Here is a 25,217-nt window from a genome sequence, read left to right on the forward strand (position 1 = left end):
TCATAGTCACCTTTTTCTAACAATTCTTATTATTTATCTAACATTTCCTAACATCACTTGCTACCACCACCCCCGCTACCACCATCCCTAACTCTGCTACTAACCACCCAGTCCCAGGTTTTCGGTCACCACAACTACCACCATTGCCATCAGCTACTGCAACTACCAACATTGCCTTAGGAGCTTGCATCACCACAACTACCAACATTGCTTCCGTCGCGTAGATCACCACAACTACCACCATCATCACCACCATTGCCTTCAGATCCCCAGCACCACTACTACCACAACTACCAACATTGCCCTCAGCGCTCCCACCACTATCCCCTACAGCAACCACCACCACTATCGTAAAGGTATCTCCAATTCTTCTACCAGCCTGAGCCAACTACCAACATTTGTACCAGCGTCAATCTACCACTATTTTGTACCCCCCTTATCTACCACCATCCGTACCTGAACTACCAACATTTTCGACCCTAAGTATTCACTGTTAGTGTAACAACTACCACTATTACCATAAACACCATCACTACCATAATATCATCGTCTACCACCATTGCTACCACCATACTTTTACCCACTGCCATTCTCACTATCACCACCTACTACTACTACCACCACAACTACCACTAACCACACCACCACAAAAACCACTACCACCACAACCTCCCACTACTACCTGCAACTACCAATACCACCACCACCGCCACTTCATGCATTTACTACCACCACAGCCATCATCACTACTGCCATTACCACAACTACCATCACAGCCATCATCACTACTACCACAACTACCACCACAGCCATCATCACTACTACCACCACTACCACCACCAGTGACCGACCCAACACAAGAAACGTGTTGGAATGTTCAGCAATAATGACCGCTGGCCCGTACACACGCACATGTACACACACACACACACACACACACACACACACACACACACACACAGGTATTCACTTATACACGCACACACGGTCGCACATACATATTCGCAGTCTCACGCTCACACACCTTCATACTTACACACTCATTCATTCTTAGTGAGTCATTCCTGCACACACACACACACACACACACACACACACAGTAACACGTATGTAGCTCTGTGTGAGCGTGTGCACCCCGGATGTACGTGCATACCGCTGAACGTGTAATTACCGAAATCGACGTGCACATGGTTAGTTCACCCAGAGGACGTACACATGTACACACAGCTTACACATACATGGGTATACAGAAATACAATGTGCAGAGAAGTACAAACATTAGCGCACGCACACACACACACACACACACACACACACACACACCTTATATGGACAAACTTCAGCCACCACCACCACTACCACCACCACCAGCCTCCACAACCGGACCTTGCATTCCTGCACACCCTCCCTCTTCCTTCACCCTCCCTCCCTCCCTCCCTCACAAACTCTTTCACCCTTCTTCACTCTTTCATTCATCGTCTCCTTCATATTCTTTCACACTACCTAACCTTTTTAGTTCTTGCACGGTCTCTCTCCCTTCATTCATTCATTCTCTCTCTCTCTCTCTCTCTCCACATTTGTTCTCCTTTCCGGTCTTCATTTTCCTCTTCGCTGTTACTCTGTCTTTATTTTTTCTTCCATCCTTCCCAGTTCCGTCTATTCATCTTTTATTTCTTTACTCTCTCTCCTCTTCCCTTCCCCTCCCACTTCTTCGTTTTCACGCTGCTTTCTCCTCCATACCTCCTCCTTTCACCCCATGTCCCTCCACCACCACAATTACCATCAACAACTACCACCATTACCTAACGACCTTCATACTTCGACTACTACCACCTTTTCTGTCTTAACTCAACCACTACTACTAGACAACCATCACTTTTCCTCTGCTACCACCATCATGGCCCCTCCAACCAGTCAACCACCATCCTTTCACTACCACCACAACCACCATTCCTATTTACTACCCGTCACCCTTAACTTCCTCCCGGCTCTACCACCATTCACCACCACCACCATCCCTACTACCACCATCCACCCCACCTACCACCAACACCATACCTACTACCACCACCATCCCACCGACCACCAGTACCTCCACCCTACTACCATTCAAAACCATTTTTATATTACACCACCATCACCACACACACTACCACACCTCACCCTCTTTCACCATCATCACTATCCACCAGCAATTATTTTTCATCACTCTTCACAAGTATTTCTCTATCCCCATCATCACACGTTACACCCTACACCCCCCTTGTATATCTACTACTATATCTTATCATCCCATATCTATTAGTCTGTCCTAGCAACCCCTATCTATCAGCGTTTCTATCTACCTCAACCACCAACACTTTCAATCACTATCTACCATTACTTATCTACTGTTCGACCATATTTGTCAACTACCATCAACTAGCAGTCCTACCCCCATCACCACCGCCACTATCTGTCTCCCTAGCCATCTACCTCGACCTCTTTATCTATCCCCTTCCTCAACTGCCATCTATCAGCATTACTAAACCACGCCCACCTATACCCCACCCATTCCCTGAACCACACCCACCCAACCTCAAACCACACCCACCAATCCCTGAACAACACCCACCCAATGCCAAACCACACCCACCCATCCCTGAACAACACCCACCCAACCTCAAACCACACCCACCAATCCCTGAACAACACCCACCCAATGCCAAACCACACCTACCCATCCTCAAACCACACCCACCCAACCCCAAACCACACCCACCCAACCCCAAACCACACCCACCCAACCCCAATCCACACCCACCCATTCCTGTACCACACCAACCTGTCCCCCACCTGCAATTAACCCCCAACCTCCCCTACAGGTGGTTACGAGGAGTTCGAAGCGCGGTTCCCCGAATGGTGTGAATCTTCTCTCCCGCCGGACCCTCCCATCGTCGGCCTCAAGTCCCTTCGCATCACCTGCCTGGATGAGGAGGAGGAGGGCGGGGTGGAGGGCGCCTGTGACTCCTCCCTGGGTCGCGCCACGCCCCTGGACGACCTGGGGTTCCCGGTGGAGATCCTGCCTCACCTCTACCTCGGCAACGCCAAGAACTCCGGCGACAGGGAGGCTCTCAACCGCCACAAGATACGGGTTAGTCTAGCTGGTTTTATGGGTTCGATAAGCATGGTTGGAATCAATTCAGTTAGTTAGAGGGCTTCGGATCAGTTGAACTGGTTTGGTTGGCAGGGTTCAGATTAGTTGAGGTGGTTTGGTTGGCAGGGTCCGGATCAGTTGTGGTGGTTCGACACGGCAGGGTTCAGATCAGCTGAGCTGGTTTGGTTGGTAGGGTTTGCATTAGGTGAGGTGATTCGACACGGTAGGGTTCGGATCAATTGAGTTGGTTAGCTCGGCACCGCGGGGTTCGGATCAACTGAGCTAGTTCATTCGACACCATGGGCTTTGCACAGCTCATCTGCTCACTTTGCATTAGAAAGGAAAAACTGAATGGCTGGTTAATTAAATATAAGACAGAGTGTATCAAATGGAAAATATAAAATTCTTAAATGCATACAAATAATTACTGTGGTGAAATGTAGAGAAATGTAAACGCGATATAAAACTAGGTACACTACTAGCAAACATAAACATCGGTATATATAAAGTCTCATGAACGCAGAGCAAAAGTGTAACACTAGTAATCATTAATACAGTCAACTCTTAATTAAACACGCAAAGAGTAAGTGATTGAAGTTTTTTTTCCTTTTCTTTTTGCGTCCACCTTTGCATGCATTCTGGGAATAGGTGTCTGGAAACAGGTAGAAGGTAGTTAACTTGAAGTAATGCTTAACTTTTTTCCCTACAAGCAGTTTTTCATATGTAAATGTTCGTCTCTTTCTCTCTCTCTCTCTCTCTCTCTCTCTCCATTCGTTTTTAGACAGCTACCCATCGGTGGAGGGGTCAGAGGCTAAATCTAACCCCTCCAGTTGTCTCTCCTAAACTCAGATCGTTGAAGGCAGCAAGATATAAGGACCGTCATCGTAGTGAAACGGCTGTTTCATTCATTGTTCATTCATTCACTAGTTTACTGGTTCACTGGTTCCTTCATTCATTCATCGGTTCATTTACTGCTTCATCGGTTCATTTATTCATTCATTGACTCTTGGTTTATTTACTCATTCATTCATTGATTCATTGGTTCATCCCTTCATTTTCATTGTCCTCTTCTTTTCCCACTGTCGTTCTTTTTCCTACAAGCTCACTCTGTTCATGTTTTTAATCACATTTTAATTTACTAATCCTTTTTATTAGTTTATACTGCCATTTATGTTTCCATTATTCATATTTTTGTAACTTCCACTCTACCCATCTACCTAGTGAGAGAGAGAGAGAGAGAGAGAGAGAGAGAGAGAGAGAGAGAGAGAGAGAGGCTGGTAACTCTCTCTCTCCATTCAGTATTTTTTCCCCTTCCTGCTTCGATTCTGGTGCAGTCTCCCTCTTTTCTCTCCCTTCCCCTCTCTCCCAAGTGGTGTTGATGTGATAAAAACCAGGAATTAAGGGAGATGGAATTGTAGGAAGGGATAGGGGTAATAGTCGTTCCCTCTCACCATCCCTCCTCCTCTTCCCTCCTCTTCCTCCTCTCCTCTTCTGTACGTCCCCACCACCTCCACACTCAGTCACCCCGAACAGTGAATGGTCAATCTCTCTCTCTGATCAATACATTTTGCTTTACGATGCCCAAATTCCACTCTCCCGATGCCCCCATGCCCATAATTCAGTACCCACCAACCCATACCAATGCCCGACAGCGAAGAAGTACAGCCAGAGACCCGAAATGGCGGTGAAAACAAGGAAAATATGGCGAACCGTGTGTACATTTTATATTCGGGGAGCCGCGTATGGCAACACCGCTCAGGCCTCGGACAGGGGTTACGATTTCCAAAATTTTCATTCATTCATCGGGGTTGTACTTTTTTCCACCCATATCCCGCCCCGCCGACATTCTCCCGGACATTTTTGGGCGCCCCTGGATGAGACTGGAGGTGGAAATTTGCGCAAAAGGGGCAGAAATAGGGCGGTGGAGCGAGCAGATAAAAACCCCGAGATATGCAATAGGGAGACGGTGCCACATCTCCGCGCTGGTGTGCCACTGTGTCATGGCGGACGAGGGGTTGGCTGGTGGACTCTGCATTTACTATCGTTGTTCAGGCGGGGTTTATAGTTCAGGTTCCATATCTGTTTTGGTGCTGGTTGGTGGGGGGTCTGGCTGGGAGTGTTTGGAGTGTTTTTTTTTTCCCCGCATTTTTCCTTGCTGTGTATTGAACCCCTCTGCTGGCTTCCATTCTCCCTCCCTGTACTTCCCTCCCTCCCTCCCTCCCTCCGCACCTTACGTCCCCCATGCTCCCTCCAGTACCTTCCTCCATGCTCCCTCCAGTTCCTCCCTCCTCCTGATACCCTACCTCACCTGCCCCCTCCTTCCTTCACACACTCTCTCCTGTACATTCCAGCCTCCCTCCCTCCCTGCAGCTACTCCCAACCTCTCATTCATGCCTCCCTCCCATTCATGATAGGTCTTTTCCCTCCCCTTCCTCCCTGTTGATGTCTCCTGTGTTACCTTCACTCCCTGACGTCATTCCACCATTCCTCCCATGACGCTCTCCCTCTCTCTCTCTCTCTCTCAAATAATTTCGATTTTTTCTTACTTTCTCCCTCCCTTCTCCATGCCCATTCCAAGCATTCCTCCTCCCCCTCCCTCCCCCCTTGGTTTCTCCCTACCTGGCTCTCTCCATTCATAAAACTACATCCCAGGGTCATTGGTATGTGGGTGCGGAGAGAGAGAGAGAGAGAGAGAGAGAGAACTGAACGCTGTGATGGAAATAGAAATGACAACAGGCAAAAAATGAAAGTAGAAAAAAGAGAGAAAGGAAGAAAAGAGCAAGAATGAAGAGAGTGGGAGTGAGGGGAGTAAATGAGGAGAGGAGAGGGGAGAGGGAGGGAAGGAGGATGCGAAAATTAAAGCAGAGAGAGAGAGAGAGAGAGATGTAACGAGTAGGGAGAGAGATAAAGGGAGGAAGAGAGGGTGAGAGATAGAAGAAGGGAGGTAGAAAAAAAGAAAGAGGGAAGGGGAGAGAGGGATAGGGAAGAAGGAAGAGAGCGGGTGAAAGGGAGATTAAGGGAGGAAGAAAGGGAGAGATGCAGGGAGGAAGAGAGTGGGTGAAAGGGAGATTAGGGGAGGGAGAAGGGAGAGAAGGTGGAGGCATGCCCTTCCCTTCTCTACGCATCGGTAGGCTAGTAGGGTGCACAGGGAGGACGAAATGGAGGAGGGAGAGAAGGAAAGAAGGAAAGATGGGAAGGAAGAAGAGGAAGGAATGGAGGGAAGGTGAGGAAAAGGGGGAGGGAAAGAGAAGGAAAGGAAGCAAAGAGGAACACAGAAAATAATGATAACTGGGCTGAGGAAAAAAAATGAGGGAAGGAAATTACGAGAGAGAGAGAGAGAGAGAGAGAGAGAGAGAGAGAGAGAGAGAGAGAGAGAGAGAGAGGTAACGAAGAGGGAGGGAGGGAGGAAAAGGAGGGTCAAGGTGGGGCAGTTCCCTCCCTCCCTCCCCTCCTCCAATACATTCCGGAACAGGTACCCCCTCCCGTCCCCTCCCCTCCCCCTCTCCTCCCCTCCCTCTCAGCCAAGGTAAAACAGTGTTAATATCTACCTCATCCTCTCTCTCTCAGCAGAAAAAACGAGAGAGAGGGAGAGAGAGAGAGAGAAGGCGTGTTCAGGCATAACCTGCCTTGAATCATTCATAACTTTGGCTCAGGGGGAGGGGAGGGGGGAGGGAAGGGAGGAGGCTCATTCATTCATTCATTCATCACAGACGTCATGTTTAGTTTTGCCTACATTCCTTCTCTCTCTCTCTCTCTCTCTCTCTCTCTCTCTCTCTCCCATATATATTAATGCACTCATTCTCTCTCCTTCCATTCATTTTCCTCTCCGTCCATTCATTTTTCGCCCTTCCTCCCTCCCTCCATTATTCATCCTCTCTCTTCATTTATTTTTTGTCTCCCATTCATCATTAATTCACTCTGCCTCCGCCTCTCTCTCTCTCTCTCTCTCTCTCTCTCTCTCTCTCTCTCCATTCATTCCCGCCTCTCATTCACTATTTGCGCAGTGTTTTATTTACAGTGTCTATTCATTCACGCCATGCCTCACCCGCCTTGCCTTCAGTCCTTCATTCATCCTTCATTCATCCCCTCCTTCACTCCCCACTTCCTTCCTTCATTTTTCTTCCTTCTACAACCCCATTTTTCTTCCTTCTCTCATGCTACACTTCTGTCTTCACCATACTTCCTTCCTTCATGTCCTTCATTTATTCATTCATTTCCTCCTCGTCCTTCATTCATTCATTCCGTCCGTCCTTCAACCTGCCTCCTCCTCCCTTCTTTCAGTTACTCCTTCCATTCTTCACGGTTCTCTCCCTTCCCTCCTTCCTTCATTCATTCATTCATCCACCCATCCATTCATCGGCCTCTCTCCTTCCCTCTTTCATCATCTTCCTTCCTTCCTCCCTTCACCCTCCCTCCCTCATTCCTTCTCTCCCCTCCTCCCTTCACTCCCTCCATCCATCCATTCACCGACCTCTCTCCTTCCCTCTTTCACCATCTCCTTCCTTCCCCTCTTCACCCTCTCCCCCTCCCTCCCTCCCTCCCTCCCTCCATTCCTTCACTGGTTCATTCATCGTGTCCTCGTGTTCATTCATGTGAGTGGTCCATTCATCGGTCCGGTCCAGTGTTGACAGTCATTCTCTCTCTCTCTCTCGTCCACCCCTCACACCCTGCAGTGCTGACAGTCATTCATACACATTCTCTCTCTCTCCTCTCTCTCTCTCGTCTCCTGCCTAGACTAACTTTCAGCCCTGCCTCAGACTCCCTCCTGTACCCTCTGCCTCTGCCTTCCTGCCTCCCCTTCGCTGCCTCACCTCCCTCTGCCTAACCCTCGGCGCCTCACTCCCATCCCCACCCTGCCTCACCTTCACTGCCTCGCGTCCCTGCCTCCCCTTTGCTGCCTCACCGTGCGCCTCCTACTTCAGTGCCTCACCTCCTCTGCCTACTACTCACACTAGCTGCACAAGTCACTGCTCTCTCTCTCGCTCTCTCTCTCTCTCTAACCTAACCTAATTCAGAAAACTTACCCATTTCGGCCCCCCACTGTACACCACTAAGTCAATTACCACAACCAGCCTCTCTCTGTGTTACTCAAGTACATCCCTAACCTCATTACAACCTACCACTGTTACACTACACTCTATTTCATGAGCGTAACATTACCCCTGTGCTTCTCCTTCTAAGTACAGCACATTACAGTCCTATACCCCGCTTAGCACATTACATTACAGTTCTATATACTGTTTACTCTAACCTGGCCTAAAATTGCCATCTCTCCGTCTTCACTGCTGAGTTGTAACAGTAGAATAGCACTAGATATGCTGCTTGTAAGGAAGATGTGTTACTAGAAGAATGCAGAACCGTAGCAATCTCTCTCTCTCTCTCTGCCCCCAATATACACCACCAACTTAAAATCTTGCCCCCCCCCCTCTCTCTCTCTGCCTCCCAGTACACCACTAACTAAATCATCATCCTCTCTCTCTCTCCCCCCCAGTACACCAGCTAAACATCTCCTTTCTCTCTCTCCCCAGTACATCATCAACGTCACCCCCAACCTGCCCAACGTGTTCGAGGGGAGTGGGAGTTACAAATACATGAAGATTCCCATAGCGGACCATTGGAGTCAGAATCTTGCCTCTTTCTTCCCGCAGGCCATCCAGTTCATAGGTAAGTACAGTACACAAGGAGGGTGATGGGGAATGGGAGGAAGGGTGTTGGGGAAGGGGAGGAAGGGTGTTGGGGAAGGGGTGGAAGGATGTTAGGGAAGGGGTGAAAAGGTGTTGGGGAAAGGGTGAAAAGGTGTTGGGGAAGGGGTGAAAAGGTGTTGGGGAAGGGGTGAAAAGGTGTTGGGGAAGGGGTGGAAGGGTGTTGGGGAAGGGGTGAAAAGGTGTTGGGGAAGGGGTGAAAAGGTGCTGGGGAAGGGGTGAAAAGGTGTTGGGGAAGGGTGGGAAGGGTGTTGGGGAGAGGGGATGGTTGGGGTGTGGTTTGAAGGGTGTTGAAGATGAGGTGGGAGGGTGTTGGGGAAGGGGTGGAAGATGGTTGGAAAGAAGAGAAAGGAGGAGGAGGAAGAGGAGGAGGTAGGAGAGGGGGGAGCAGTTAAAAAAGAGTGTGGGGTTGAAATAAAGGAAACAGAAGGGAAGAGTTATGGGATGAGAGAAGATGGGGGGTAATTCTCCTGTAACCCATGAAGAGGATGGGGTGGGGGAGGAAGGGGAAGGAGAAGGGGAGAGGAGGGGGGAGGAAACTGGAAAAGTGAGGAGGAACGTTAAGGAAAGCGTTGGAGAGGAGAAAGAGAGAGGAAAACACAGGAGGGAAGGAAGTAGAGGAAGGGGAGATGAGAGAGGCGAAACGGAAGGAAGGTTGGTGGAGAAAATGTAAGGAGGAAAAAAGAAATGAGAGAGAGAGAGAGAGAGAGAGAGAGAGAGAGAGAGAGAGAGAGAGAATGTGGAGGAAATGAGATGAAGACAATGAATGGGAGGGTGAAGGAGGGGAGGAGGAAAGTAGGAAGGAGAGGGAGGGGCGTGGAAGAAAGCGTGAGGGTGGAGGGAAGGAGAGGGAGGGGCGTGGAAGAAAGCGTGAGGGTGGAGGGCAGGAGAGGGAGGGGCGTGGAAGAAAGCGTGAGGGTGGAGGGCAGGAGAGGGAGGGGCGTGGAAGAAAGCGTGAGGGTGGAGGGAAGGAGAGGGAGGGGCGTGGAAGAAAGCGTGAGGGTGGAGGGCAGGAGAGGGAGGGGCGTGGAAGAAAGCGTGAGGGTGGAGGGCAGGAGAGGGAGGGGCGTGGAAGAAAGCGTGAGGGTGGAGGGCAGGAGAGGGAGGGGCGTGGAAGAAAGCGTGAGGGTGGAGGGCAGGAGAGGGAGGGGCGTGGAAGAAAGCGTGAGGGTGGAGGGCAGGAGAGGGAGGGGCGTGGAAGAAAGCGTGAGGGTGGAGGGCAGGAGAGGGAGGGGTGTCGGAGGGAAGTGAGGGAGACGGGAGGAAATATGCTCCGCTTGTCTCAAGGCCACGTCCTGCCTCACTATCTCCTCTCACCTCCACCTCTCCATCTTACCTCCATCTCTCCATCTCCTCTCACCTCCACCTCTCCATCTTACCTCCACCTCTCCATCTTACCTCCACCTCTCCATCTTACCTCCATCTCTCCATCTCCTCTCACCTCCACCTCTCCATCTTACCTCCATCTCTCCATCTTACCTCCACCTCTCCATCTTACCTCCATCTCTCTATCTCCATCGCCTCTCCACCTCTTCATCTTACCTCCATCTCTCCACCTCCTCACACCTCCACCTCTCCATCTTACCTCCATCTCTTCTCCACCTTCTCCTACCAACGTCTCTCCATCTCCTTACCTCCACCCTCACGCCTTTAAAATCTCTCTCCACCCATTATCTCAGTCCACCCTTATCCACACCCACATTCTCCACCCACCTAGGAATATTCACCCATTCCACCCACCAATACCAACCCCCCACCCACTCCCTCGTCCAGTTCTCTGTTGGTCCACTTTTTCCACCCGTCCACACCCACTCTTAAGTTTTCCTCCACCCACTTCCTCCTCCTCCACTCCCCTCCACCCCACCCACACCCTCATCGTCCAGCCACACCTTGGTACACCCAGTTTTTCATCCACATCCTCCACACCCACTTCTGTCACTCACACCCACACCCAATTCCTTCATCAACCCACATTCCAACCCACCCCCACCCACTCCCAGCTATCTCATCCTCCCACTATCCCACCCACATTTATGCCCATACCCACACCCCCACCCACTTCCCTACCCACCTTTCTCACACACCCACATCCCTAACCACCTTTCTCACCCACCCATACCCACACCTTCCCACTACCTCACCCACACCCACTCCCACCTATCTCATCCTCCCACTATCCCACCCATACCCACACCCAAATCCCTCACAACCTTTCTCACCCATCCACATCCCTAACCACCTTTCTAACCCACCCATGCCCCCACCCACACCCACAGTCGCACCCACACCCACAAACAACTCTCACCCTCCCACTAACCCCACCCACATCCTGGATCCACTTTTTCCACCCACTCCACCCTGCTTTTTCCACTGCGACCCGTGTGGCGTTAGTGGAGGTGGCGTGAAGAAGTGGTTTGTGGACCAAGAGGCTGCTTCCGGCACCCCCCCCCTCTCTCTTTTTCTCTCTCTCTCTCTCTCTCTCTCTCTCTCTCTGATAATGAAGCAAATAATTATGGTAAAATCGTAAGCAGTGAACGTAATATAATAGAGAGAGAGAGAGAGAGAGAGAGAGAGAGGGGGGAAGATAGGTGAGTGGAGTATAAATCTGGAAAGGAGGAGGAGGAGGAGGAGGAGGAAGGAAGGAAGGAAGACGATGGTAAAGAAAAAGGAGAAGGGTGTCAGAGGAAGAGGATAATTATGTAAGTAATAATAAGGAAGGAGCAAATTAGGGGGAGGGGAGGGGGGGAGAGAGAGAGAGAGAGAGAGAGGGAAGAGAAAGGGGGGAAGTAGGGTGAAAATCGAAGGGAAAGTGCGTGAGAATGGTGTGTGTGTGTGTGTGTGTGTGTGTGTGTGTGTGTGTGTGTGTGTGTGTGAACCCTTGTGGAATCTATGGCACAAAAGTGGTTGTTGTAGAGGCTGGGGGGGCTGTGGGGGGGGTAAAGGATGTGCCCTTCACTGAGTTTTAGGGGAAAGAGGAGTGGGGGGGGGAGGAAGGGAGGAAACAGGGAGAGGGAGGGAAGGAGGAAACAGGGGCATGTAAAAACAGTGATAAGGAGCGTCTAACAAAGGGTAACAGATAAGAGATGAATGAGATAAGAGAAGATAGGGATGTAGGCGGCTGAATGAAGGAAGGGGGAGAATGGAGCTGGAAGGGGGAGGGGGGAGAAGAGTGGGTGGGGGGGACGGAAGGAGTAGGGGGTAAAGGGGGGGAAGACACCGTTGGACCAGCTTCCGGTAAGAACAACAAATGTCTTAAGAAAGCGTTGTGGGAGGGAAGGAGGCGGTGGGGGGGTGGAAGAATGGAAGGGGGGGATGTGAAAATAGTGAAGGAATTTATAAAGAACGGAAGGAGGGGAGAAGAGTGAAGGAATTTATACCGAGCGGGAATAAGAGGCAGGAAAAACGCAAAACTAAGAAAATATAGCGAAAAGATTGATAGATATGAAGTTCACCCTCACCACCACCTTTCCTCCTCTTTCCTCATTCTCCCCCCCCCCTCCCCTCGTGGCAGGGAAGGAAGGAGGAGGCTGCGAGGTGAAGGAGGAAGGAAGAGGGAGGGAGGAAAGGTAGGATATAACCCTCGGGCCATGGGAAGAAGTGGGTAGGGAGGGAGGGACAGTTGTGACCGCGGGAAACCTCAAAACCCAAGCCATTTTACCCTAATACGCTCAAGTTAAACCGTGACGCCGTTTTAACAGCGATTTACTTAAGAAAACAAGATTAAGACGAGAACTGATGAGCAAAACTGGGAAGGCAAATAACTGCTGGATGGTTCGGATAAATATTAAGAACTTGGGGGTGGGCCTCACTTCCCGCCAAGCGTCTTTAAAAAGCGCGGGAAAGGTTTGTTTACACTGGTGACGTCACGCAGCTTCCGGAACAATGGCGGCCTCGGCAATAACAATGATGATACGACTCGAGATGCCGGCGGCTCTGAAATGAGTTTGTATTGACTCATTTTTACGCTGCTATTTTTTCCACCCCAAAGCTGAATGACGATATTGTGGTGGGAAAGGAAATAAAAACGACGGACCGTCTGCGGTGGGAGGCTGAGATGGGTTAGATAGCAGATAACGAATGGGAAGGCGAGATAATATAACGATCGAGGAAGAAGGGCGGAGTGGCTGAGAGTAAGAGATAAGGAGAGGAAAGTTTGTTGTCAGAGAGGAACGTAAAGTAGGGAGGAGGGGATGATATTAATGGAGGAGGAAAACAAACAGCGAAGAGAGGAAATGAAAGATACGAAGAGTGAAAATAAAGAGAAGGGGAGGGGAGGGACCAACCCAAGGAGAAAATGCGTAGAAAGGAAACAAGGACATTCATGGCGAAAGAATAAACAGGAGGAAAGTAAGAAATTATTTATACGGAGAGGAAACACAAGAGGAAAGGATGGAGGAGACTGGAGAGAAAATAGAGGAAAAGAAGGAAGAGAGTGGGGAGAAAATACAGGAAGAAAGAAAAGAAGAGAGTGGAGAAAATACGAGAGGAAGGAAAGGAAGAGAGAGAAGGAAATAGAATAGGAAGTGAAGGGAGAGAGCGGAGGGAAAATACGAGGGGAAAGGAAGGAAGAGAGTGGAGGGAAAATATAAGAGGAAGGGAAGGAAGTAAGTGGAGGGAAAATACGAGAAGAAATGATGATGAGACAGCACCGAAGAGGAAATGGGTGGAGAAAGGAAGGGAGGAAACTAGGGAAAGGGTTGGGAAGGGAAGGCACTATTAATAGGAGAGTGTTTGTGTATTTGGCATGTCTGCGTGATTGAGAGACAGTCTGGTTTTTGTTCAAGGGAAGAAAGAAGGAACGTAAAAGGAAGATTGATGTTTAAAAGGCAATTGTGAATGATTTTGTGGGCATGTTGGTAAAGCTTGCAGTACCTGATTAACCATTAGAAACCACCATCGCTACCACTGTCTAATCATCCGCCAAAACTACCAGCATCCCCAACATATGTCCACAATTTGCTACCATTACCACCATAACTACCACGGTTTCTAAAGACACTACCACTACTGCCTGCCACCATCTTCTACTACCACCATCACTACCACTACCTACCTGCACTACTACCTACCTACTACTACTACCACTACTTAAAATCTACCGCCATCAACAACTACCACTACTACCAACCATCAACATTAACCACTGCTACCATCACTCCCGTCATGTTCTCTCTCTCTCTCTCTCTCTCTCTCTACCACTTCCTTTCCTCCTTTTTTCTCCTTCCCTCCTTCCCCTTCTTCCTTCCCTCCAACCGCCATGTCCAAATTATGAGAGAGAGAGAGAGAGAGAGAGAGAGAGGAGGAAGGGGGAGGGGTAGATTAAATAAGGAAATGGGATGTAATGATTAAAGCTCCTCATCTACCACCTCTGTCTACCACCAGTCTACCACTACTGCCTACCACCATCACTATCACGCAACCACCATCGCTACAACTATTTTTTTTTAAGGAAAACTACGAGCCAAAACCACGATCCATCACCAACCACAACTACCACCATTAGTACCATAACTACCATCACCTTTACTACCATGACTACCACATTCACCGACCCCCATCCCACCACCATTCCTACCACTCTTATCTTAACCATTCTTGCTACAACCACAACCATTTACAACCACCCTTACCATCCCTACCACAATTACCACCACAACCAACCTTACCACCGCCACATTTCCTACCACATTCCCCACCCTTCCTACCACACGACGACCATCCAGTACTACCACAACCAATGCCCACCACCACCACAACGCTAGCCATTACATTTCCTACCACAACCCTCACCCTTCCTCCCACCACATTTTCTACCACAACCCCCTACCACACCGCCACCACCACACCGGAAGTGGACCCTTGCTTATAGGACGACAAGACCGGAAATCTTTTTGGGAGCGACTTCCGGCCGTGGACGTGAGGGTGCCATCTGGAAGTGGGTGGGGGGAGGGGGGGTTGTTAGGGTGCTGGGTGACGGTGTGGGTGGGGGGAGGGGGTGCTGGGTGGGGGGAGGGAGGGTGGTGGTGGTAGGTGGGGAGGGTGATGGCTTGGGTGTGGGTGGTGTGGGTGAGGGTGAGGAATAGGTTGGTAAGTGTGGTGGGGGTGAGGGTGTGGGTGTAGGGTGTGTAGGAAAGTTGCTAGTGTGTGAGGGTGCCATCTTGAACTACGCCAGGGTGTGGAAGGAGGGTGAAAAAGGTGTTACGAAGTGAATAAACAATGAATGATGAATAAGGGAGAGGAATGAAGGGACGTACAGTGAGAAAATAAAACCGGATGTTCAGTAAAAGGAATGTCTGGACAGGAACGACGGAAGGAAAACACGTGAAGGGAATAACAAGAGATGTGATGAAAAAGGAAAATGGAAGGAAGGAAAAGTTGGGAGATGAGAGAATGGAAGAATACATTTGGTGGAGAATGAATGAGGACGTGAAGAATGACAAAAGCCAAAGGAAAGTGGCGTGGAGGAAACAAGGAAGAAGGAAGACAGGGATGGATAGAATCGAGGGAACGCGTAGGAAGTAGAGAAGAAATGGAAGAGGGAAGGAGGGAGAAAAGAAACAGAGAGGGAAGTATAGAAGGAAGATGGAGGGAAGGGGAGAAGGCCAGCGGAGAGAGAGAGAGAGAGAGAGATGCAGGAAGCGGTGATGAAACAGGCACAGGAAGAGATGGACCCCGTTGAAAGCTGACGTAAATCCTGTTTCACATTTTTTGCACATGACTGGAGAGAGAGAGAGAGAGAGAGAGAGAGAGAGAGAGAGAGATTGTTATCGCTCTCACTTCATTATTTCACATCGCAGTTTTCCTGGAAGTTATCTTACTCATTATCATTCTCGATATTCTCATCTGTTACATTTAATAATAATAATAATAATAATAACAATACCGGCATACCGTAATAATAATAAAGTTTGCAGTTCCATTATCATAATCACGCTTCCCCGCTGTGACGTCACGATAAATATTGCCATTCTCGCCTTATTCATAAATTTCCCTTCACTAAAATTACGTGTAAAAAATCCTTGTTAAGAAATTACAATTGATTCATAATTCTACCAAACACTTATCTCCCATAAAAAAAAAAAAAAAAGCCACCGGTTCTGGGTAATAATTAGTTGATATTAAAAAGTATGATCTTTTTATTAATACATCCGCTGATTCTCTCTCTCTCTCTCTCATTTGTTCATCAGGGTCCGTATTTATCAAGATTCTTAGTCTCCGTTGAAGTAAGCTTAACAAACTGTACGTTTTTTCCTATTTATTCATTTCACTATTCACTCACGTTTCGTTATTCAGCGTTCGGTGAAAGTATGAGAAGTGTATAAACTGTTAAATATATACACAATCTTAAATATATCAACTCTAAAACAGTTAAAAATACACATAATCTTAAGCATATATATATACAGTCGATCTTAAACACTCAAATATATACGCAGTCAATCTTAAAGTCAAAATATAGTCTCAAATACATACACAGCCAGTCTTAAACAGTTAAATATATATACACAAACATTCTTACAAACAGCAGAGGCTCAAGAAACGTCATAAATATTGTCTCATGGGAACCAGCCCGCTCCTTCGCTCAGCCGGGACCGGAAGTAAGACGGTGGAAGTGAGGAGTGCTTCGGGAAAAAAGAAAAAAAAAAAGAAAAAAGAAAAAAAGTTAATTATCGTGCGTACGGCAGAGGCAAAGATTTGGCGGGAAAAGTTGCCACACAGCAAGAAGAAGACTATATAATTATTTTATTATTGCCTATTTATGTATGTTAGCCTATGCTTCTGTTTATGTATATTTGTCTCTACATTTCATTATACGGTGCTGTTTCGCTAAGTTTGTCTGTATTTATGTATTCGTGTATATTTTAACCCTGAAATTTTCCACTGAGGAACTGCAATCATCTTCACAGACAATTTTCATGGCTAACAAGAAAAACAATTAAAAACGAAGGTCAGGTTATGTGAGTTTATATTTAAAAGGATTTAGTAAACATAAAACTACCGATGTTTAGTCATCCTCTACCTTTATCTAGGCGTTTTTCTTATGTTTGTCGTCATTGGTCGCTTTTTTCAAACGCCATTTTTTGCTTTATTTGGTGCATCGTCCAGCGGTTTCTGGCATCACTCCTGCCCCTGATTGCGAAGGACTTATTTTGCGTCATTTTGTGCGTAATGGCGAAGGAGGGGGTGAAGGAGGGAGTAATTATGGAAGGAGGGGCGAGTGATGATTCCTGAGTGAGCGATAGAAATGAGAAAAGCCGTTGGAGGAGGAGCCAGAGCGAGGAAAGGAAGGAAGTGATGCCATCTGCGTGGGCCGGTCATTTCCTTCCCTCCCTCCTCCCTCCCCGACACTCCCTCCTCCTTCTCGTGCCTTCCTCTCACTCTTCCTTCCCCTCTTTCACTTACCTCCAAGAACCTCTCTTGTATTCAATCCATCTTCATCCCATTCTCTAATTTCATTTACCCTAACTTCTATTCGCCTATCATCTTCACCATCATCATCATCATCATCACCCTCTTCCTTAATTACAAACGCCCACTCTTTTACTCACTTCCTTCTCCTCCTCCTCTTCATCATCATCTTCCTCTTATCCACTTCCTCCTCTAGCCCTGTTCTCCTCACCTTCAAACTCCTCTTTTTTTATCCCCTCCCTCTCATCTCCTCTTTATTCCCCTTCCGCCTCTTCTTCTCCTCCTTCCGCCGTATATTTTCCTCCCTACGGTTGCCATTCTTCTTCCTCACTGTCTACATTTCTCATCTCCGTTACGTAATATTTTCCCTATTTTTTTTTCTATTAATATCGCAAAATGAACATAAACATACGGTGAGTGTTGCTACTTCTCCCATCCTACCCCCAACCCCTCACTTCCCCTCTCCTATCCCCTCCCCCATCCCTCACTCCCCCACTCTAACACCCCCTACTCTCTCTCCAACCCCCCTCCTTTCCCCCTTACTCCCTTCTTCCCCTCTTTCCCCCCACACTTCCGTCCCTCACCACACCAAGCCACTCCTCATTTTTTGTCATTTTTTAACCATATCCTGTTTATGTTTCGGAAAGGTAACTTATAATTACTACTACTACCACTACTACTACTATTATTATTATTATTATTATTATTATTTAGTTACATAAACGTAATTGTATAATACTACGTTATTTTAATAGGTACCGGTATTTGTACTTCATATGTTTAGGTGTACTAGATGTATTTCTCTTATCGTTATTATTTTGAGGGAGAGAGAGAGAGAGAGAGAGAGCGTACAGTGGCATCCAATGAGCTCATCTGTAGCGTGACGTCACAGTGCCACGCCTCGTTTTCTTTATCGGGGGTAACTCGTCCATACCGCATCTCCCATTGTTTTTGTCTCGGCTTTGAATTTTCTGCAGATATTTTCCGAGTTATTCAGGGATTGTAGATTAGTTGCTATTATTGTTGAGAAAGGAAGACAGATGTGTGGGAAAGGAGGAGAAATGGAGAGACGGAAGGGAAGGAGGGAAGGAAGAGAAGCAGGAAAGGGAGAGAGGAGGTAATCTAATCCCAAGTTACTCCCACTTCCGTTCGCGTCAAGATCAGGAGGAGGAGGAGGAGGGAAGTTGAAAGTCCGGTGAAGCAGAGGAAGATGTTTAATCCCATGTTTCTCTCTCTCTCTCTCTCTCGTTGCAAGATTACCTGCCCGCCTACCTGTCGGACCTCCACTCTGCCCCTCCCTGCCTTCCCTTACCTCTTCCTGCCTCCCCCCTACCTACAGCCTACCATCTGCCTCCCATCTGTCTTTCCCTGCCTTCCTCTGCCTCTCCCTGCCTACCTTCAGCCTACGGGAAGGTAGTATTAGGTAGGTGAGAACTTTTACTGGGAGGCAGGAAGATCAAAGACTCATCATTTATAGCTCACTCACCTCTTCTTCCCCTTCTCCTTCAACTTCTCTTCCTCCTCCTCCTTTTCTCCTTCTCCTCTCCTCTTCTTTTCATCTTCCCTTCTCTTCCCTTCCCTTTTCTCTATCTCTCTTCTCCCTTTCTTCTTTTCCCCCTCCCCCTCTCCCCTCTCATATTTTTCTCTCCCTTCTCTCCCTTTCCTCTCTCATTCTTTCCCCACTTCTATACCCATTCCTCTCTCCTTTCCCTCACTTTCTTCCTCCTCACTTCCCTCCTTCCTTCCTAACCCCCCATCCCTGTCCCCACCCTCTTCCCTCCAAACTTTTATTCTCTCTTTCCTCTGCTCTCCTCTTCTTTTCCTCCTCCTCTCTTCTCCTCCCTTCCCTCCTTCCTTCCTCTACCTCAGCTTCCTCATCCCACATTCTTCTCTCCTCTTCTCATTTTCTTTACCTTACCAGTTCTCGGTAAAATTAAATTGAGTGTCCGTAACAGCTCATCGGGGGGTACTAAAAAAAACGTTCATGTGTGTGTGTATGTGCAACCGTGTGTGCGTGGGATTGACTCATGTATATTTCTGGCGCGGAGCATGTGTGTGTGTGTGTGTGTGTGTGTGTGTGTGTGTGTGTGTGTGTGTGTGTGTGTGTGTGTGTGTGCGCGTGCGTGCGCGCACGTGAGTCATGTACACACGCCACTCATACCTACATGAAGAAGTCTTTGATCTGCCACTCTCCTTGCTTAGATGAAGGAGAGAGAGAGAGAGAGAGAGAGAGAGAGTAACAGGCAGTCCTAATTTTTAAAGCATAAATACAAACACCACACTTGTACCCCCAAATATCCGTCAAAAATTACCGTACACTCAAAAGACAAACCCACGCCATTTGCATACCGCTAATAGTAATAATAATAATAATAATAATAAAGCGTTTCGTCCTTGTCCACATTCAAGCCTCAAATACTACTTTTTTTTTACCATTATTCATCTTTTCTTTTCTTTTTTTCTTTTTTTTTTTTTTAGAGAGTTCCACTAGCTTCGATATATCCGCAGAAAAAGTACCGTGGTAATCTTCCAAATCTGTCTATCAATTTTACACCAATCAGGCGTTTAAACGGTTATTTCAAAATTTCCTCGCATATAAAAGATATTTCAACCAAATTTCGACGACCAGACATTACCAAAGTTAATAATGTCGCTTTCTTCAACAAATAAAGCTAATTCTATACCACGTTAAAACATGTATTCGTCACGTTCATTGCATATTTAAATACTGAACTTCAACCGTCATTAACCGTCACATTTTTAATATCCAAAGAAAAACTGGGAGCGTTCTCTTCCACACCTAGGCCATCAATTTTACACCATTCTAAAAAAGGGTATTGAGAGGGGCTCTGACCTTTACAAGCAGGGTAGGGAAAAGGTCAGCCCTGATCGATCTACACGTATTAAGCCCAGACGCAAGCGGCAACGTACAAACCCCCCGCGCTTTTTTGTAATTGGTACCAGGCTGCTCTGTGTTTGCAATTAGCGCCATCGTCATCTTTTGCGACTTCGATGATCAGCGTTATAGATGGAGTGCCAGTCGTTTTCAAATCCTGTCCCAAAAATGATGCGTAGGGCTCTCGAATTTTGGCAACAAGAGCCACTGGTGTTGTTTTTTCGTGGCATTTTTTTCTTCATCGGCTTTTTTAATGACATTTTGGGAATCCCAGTGATATCAAGAGGAAGTTCAGGCGCCAGTGTGTAATCAGGGGAAGTGTAGGTGTTTCTTCAGACTACCAGGCAGGATGTTGATAGCAGAGTTGGCTTTCCCCCATTTTGGTGACGAGATACAAGTGCGCGCGCAGATGTAAACAGACGGGGAGCTTCATGGCATCACCCTCACCTGCCGCCGCCGCCGCTGCCGATGCCCCACACGTGCTGACCACTATTTATAGGTGGCAGGAAGCTGGGGGAGGGGTGATAGTACCAGAGAGAAGGGGAAATGGGAGGAGTAGAGAGAAAAGAGAGCATGGACTCGAGAGGAGTAAAGGGCGAGGTGTACGGTATTTGCATGAAGAGGAGTGAGTAGCAAGAATTAGTATTTTCCAAAAAGTATTACAGAGAGAGAGAGAGAGAGAGAGAGAGAGAGAGAGATAGAGACAGAAAGTCATCAAGAAGGGGATGACTTTTATTAAATCAACTCTTGCGGAAAGAGGCTGAGTAGCTGTCAAATAAATAAAACAATAAATAAACAGTAACACCGTTTGACGAAACACCTGTAGGGAGTAAGCTAATTAACGCCTGGTAGAATAATCATGGTGGTCGTAGGATGATAAATCGTAATAATAATAATAATAGCGATGAGTTGACTTCCAGGGTCGAAGCAGTGTAAAATAGCGGTAGCAGTAGCCAAGAAATAGCGCTGAGCAGACTATTATAGCCGTAGGGATAAGAATAGCGGATTAGCCAAATAATAGCAATAAAGAGACGAATATATACAGTGTCGGCAGTAGTGTAAATAGCAGCCATTCGACACCGGTAAGCGGACTATTATAGGGGTAGTGGTGGCCAGATAATAGCAATGAGGAGATTATTATAGCGGCAGCAGGCGTGTAAAATAGCATAGCAGTAGCCTGAGTACTGGTATTTGTGGCAGTAGCAGTAGCCCCGAGGGAGCTATTGGCACCCTCCCAACAGCCTGTCAGGGGGGTTGGGGAGAAGGGGCAGGGGAGGAGATGTAGGGGGATGTTGGAGGGAAAAGTAGGAGGGGGAGGGGGAGAGATTACTTAAGCAGGTACTGGAGGAGCAGGTATGGAGTAGGGAGAGGGGGAGGAAAAGGTGGGGGGTATAGGAGGGGTTGTGGGAAGGGGAAGAAATGGGAGGGTGTGGAAAGGTGAGGGGGGGGGTGAAAGTGAGTGGGGAATGCGGGGAATGTAATGTGTAGAGCGGGTGAGGGAAGAAAGAGGAGGAGGGGGAATGTGCTGGGAAAGATAGACAGATAGAGAGAGAGAGAGACAAAAAGATGGAGTGAGGGGACGTGGTGTGGTGCCAAGTACGGGTGATGCTGTAGCGTGTACGTCACTACTGGGCTTTGACACACACACACACACACACACACACACTTCACTTACACAATACACTGCTCTTATCTCACACTACATACATCACACGTCTCACTATACACACCATACTTACACCTCACCCAACACACACTGAGCAACACACTTTACACACACCACAGCCGACAAACCCCTTACACACTGCACTTCAAATCCCTACACAACGCTCAGTCTTAAGCTGTGCGTAGACTATCTTGTATCACGGGTGTATTTGAATGCTGTGTACGAATAAGTGTAATATATAAATCAGTATTGCAAAATCAGCGTGACGTGTGTGTGTGTGTGTGTGTGTGTGTGTATTGATTTACGTACATATTGGTGCTATCTTTGTCCTATTGTGTTGCGCTGAGTGACGCAGCAGAGACGCGCTAGTCAGGCTGGAGTGTGTTGGTGTTATGTTTTAGTGCAGGATTTCTCCTTTTGTGTTGCGTTGGCTGACGTAAGAGATACATTGTGCTGTAGAGGCGGGCACGCGGGTGTGACGTGGGTGTGTTGGTGTTTTGCCTTGGTAACTTTTTTCTGTTTTGTGTTGCGCTCACTGACTGCTTTATCCTGTGTTGCAGAGGGCAGAGGAGGCGCGTGGGTGTGCTGGTGTTTAGTTTTGGTGTTATGTTTCTCCTTGCGCTGACTTAATTTACTTTTCCTTGTGTTGCAGAGGAGGCGCGTGGGTGTGTTGGTGTTAAGTGTTGGTGTAGTGCTGCTGGTGTTACGTCTCTCCTTCTAACTTTGCCTTCATCTCGTGTTACAGAGGAGGCGCGTGAGTCCGGCGTGGGCGTGTTGGTGCACTGTCTGGCCGGCATCTCCCGCTCCGTCACCATCACCGTCGCCTACCTCATGTACAAGGAGAAACTCACGCTGGAGGACGCCTACGAGTACGTCCGCGTCAAGAAGGCCAACATCGCGCCGAACTTCAACTTCATGGGGCAGCTGCAGGACTTCCAGCAGCAGCTCAACCTCTCGCCCCACAAGTGCCAGTGTGGTGAGGCGCCCTGCAGATGTCGGCACCTGCACTTCTTGGCGCCGTCGAGGGCCTCCCCAGACTCAGGCATCGAGTTCGACCGGTTCTCCTGAGGTATCACCCCCGCTGCCTCCACCCCCCATGGCGGCTTCCCTAGGTTGGCGCTGGAATCCTCGCCGTCTGCGGGGGTGGAGGCAGTGGCTGGTGGCTCCAAGGACTCCACTTCGGGGGGACAGGAGGGCAGGGAGGAGCAGCAGGAGGAGAAGAAGGAGACCGAGGACGAGGATGTGGGGATAGAAGGAGCGAGCGCGGAGCTTCCTCCCTCCTGAGTGACGTCAATCATGTGCCAAAGGTGGACCTGTGACACGCCCTTCCCTCCCTCCAGCCCTCCAGCCCCTCCTCACTGCGGGCTCTGATGAAGGAGGAGGGGGGGCTGGGGAGGGGGGCGCGCGTTCCCCTCCCCCTCTCCCCCCTCCCTTCCCCCGCCCCCACCCCCCACCCCCGCCAACACCCCCAGGTACAAATTTTCTCTCGCCAGCCGTGATCTCGTTGATGGGTGTGGGACGGGGCGGGCAAAAAAACACCTGGAAAACCTCAAAAAAAAAAAAAAAACTACAAACCCCCCTCCTCAACCCCCCCCCAGGAAGAAGGAAAGAAAGAGATATATTTTATCTGGGAAACCTCAAGAACCCCTACGGAAAACACCCCTCCTCCTCAACCCCACCCAAGGAAAGCAAAAAGTATATCTGGAAACCTCAACACCTACAAAACAGACCCCCTACGAAAACCCCATGGAAGCCTGGAAAGAAAAAGGTGCCGTATATTTTATCTGGAACCCTCAAAAACTCCTCCCCAACCCCAATGAGACAGAAAAAAGTGGTCTACATATATCTTATCTCGGAAACCTCAAAAAAAAACTACAAAAACCCTCTAAGGAAACAGGAAAGACAAAGGTATATTTTGCCTGGAAACCTCATCAACCCCCCTCCAACAAAAAAATCAACCCCTCCCCACACCCCCCATGGATGCAGGATATAAGAAGAGGAACATATATATTTTTGCAGGGCGCGGTGGGAGTGATATATAAGGTCGTGTTTGCGGGGCTGAATGGGAGACTTTGCGACACCTCTTCCTCGGCTACTTATCCTGCATACAATACCTCTCCACCCACCTCAAACTGGAACTAGGGAGAATATCAAACTGGAACTGGGGAGAATATCAAACCGGAACAAGGGAGAATATCAAACTGGAACTAGGGAGGATAAGTCACTGAGGAAAAGATGTCGCGAAGCCTCCCCCATCACCCGGATTCGGCCCAAGAGACTTTTGGCGTCGTACAAACTTATTTCCCCCAGTGAGTCGTTGATGCACGCTGGCACTAATAATAATAAAAAAATAATAATAACAAAAACCTTTAAATTATAGGCAAAAAAATGAAAAAAAAAAAAGTTTATATATATTAACACAGGGGAAAAGTAATTATAGTGTTGGCCGATCTCAAAGTAACTATTTTGGTATACCAGGTGACAAGCGGTGAAAGTTTTAAAAATACAAAAAAAAAAATGAAAATAAAATCAACTGTTAGTCATGTTATTTTTTATCTTCTGCTTGGTTAGTCTACGGGAGGAAATTTTCTAAAGCAGACGTGGACTACGGGATGAGTCTGTCTCCACGCATCGCTCCGAGAACTGGCTGAGGTGAAGGAATGTGAAGTGACGTGAGGGTGTGAGATGAGGCTTGGCGAGAAGTTCCGGTGTTTCAGAATCCTTTGTATCCTGGAAACTTTTGTAACAGTTTAAGGATTTGAAAACACAACGACAGCCTGAAAGCCGTTGTAACAGCTGGGGATTTGAATGTACAAGACGTTAGAAGTATGAAAAATGTTGTAACTGTCTATGGATTTGAAAGCATAGGACGTTAGAAATGTGAAAGCTTGTAACTGTCTATGGATTTGAAAGTACAGGATGTTAGAAATTTGAAAAAGTTTTGTAACAGGGCTTAGGGATTTCAAAATAGGCTACATGACATAAGCCTAAAAACCGTTGTAACAGTTATGGATTCAAAAGACGGCTTAGGGATCTGAATGTACAGTTGCGGACTATGATATCGCTTCATTCTTTACTCTACACATTTAGGAAACTTACAAAATATTCTGAAAAAAACAAAATGGCCTCTGAATGTCACACCTCTGGATTTTGAAATGAATTGTTCACAACTGAATTACAACTGAACTGTTTACCATAATGAAGTGGATCAGTATTTATGTCCGCGACTGTATATTTAAAAAATGGAAAATCTTTGTAAGTGCCTAGGGATTGGAAGTTACAGTCCTACGATACACTTAGCCTAGCTATTGTTGACGTTAGAATGGAATGTGTTGTCAGTTACAACAGGTAGCTACGGATTTTAAGTGGTCCAAATAACTTAGCTGTTACTGATGCTCGAATGGAATA

At 47.8% G+C, this 25,217-nt stretch overlaps 1 protein-coding gene across 1 annotated transcript in view; it reads left to right on the forward strand.

The window, feature by feature from the left end:
* LOC145403669 (dual specificity protein phosphatase 7-like) overlaps positions 1–23,141 on the forward strand; it is a 39,519-nt gene extending 16,378 nt beyond the window's left edge. The window contains exons 2-4 of the mRNA XM_080275360.1: positions 2,865–3,133; positions 8,665–8,800; positions 22,555–23,141. Coding sequence (XP_080131486.1) covers positions 2,865–3,133; positions 8,665–8,800; positions 22,555–22,877 — 728 coding nt within the window. The 3' untranslated portion in view covers positions 22,878–23,141. The remainder of the gene's footprint in view (positions 1–2,864; positions 3,134–8,664; positions 8,801–22,554) is intronic.
* The last annotated feature ends 2,076 nt before the right edge of the window (positions 23,142–25,217 follow it).

The sequence above is a fragment of the Coenobita brevimanus genome, chromosome 61 (assembly GCF_032717465.1).
Source record: "Coenobita brevimanus isolate Jiangsu-jjx chromosome 61, ASM3271746v2, whole genome shotgun sequence".
NCBI lineage: Eukaryota > Metazoa > Arthropoda > Malacostraca > Decapoda > Coenobitidae > Coenobita > Coenobita brevimanus.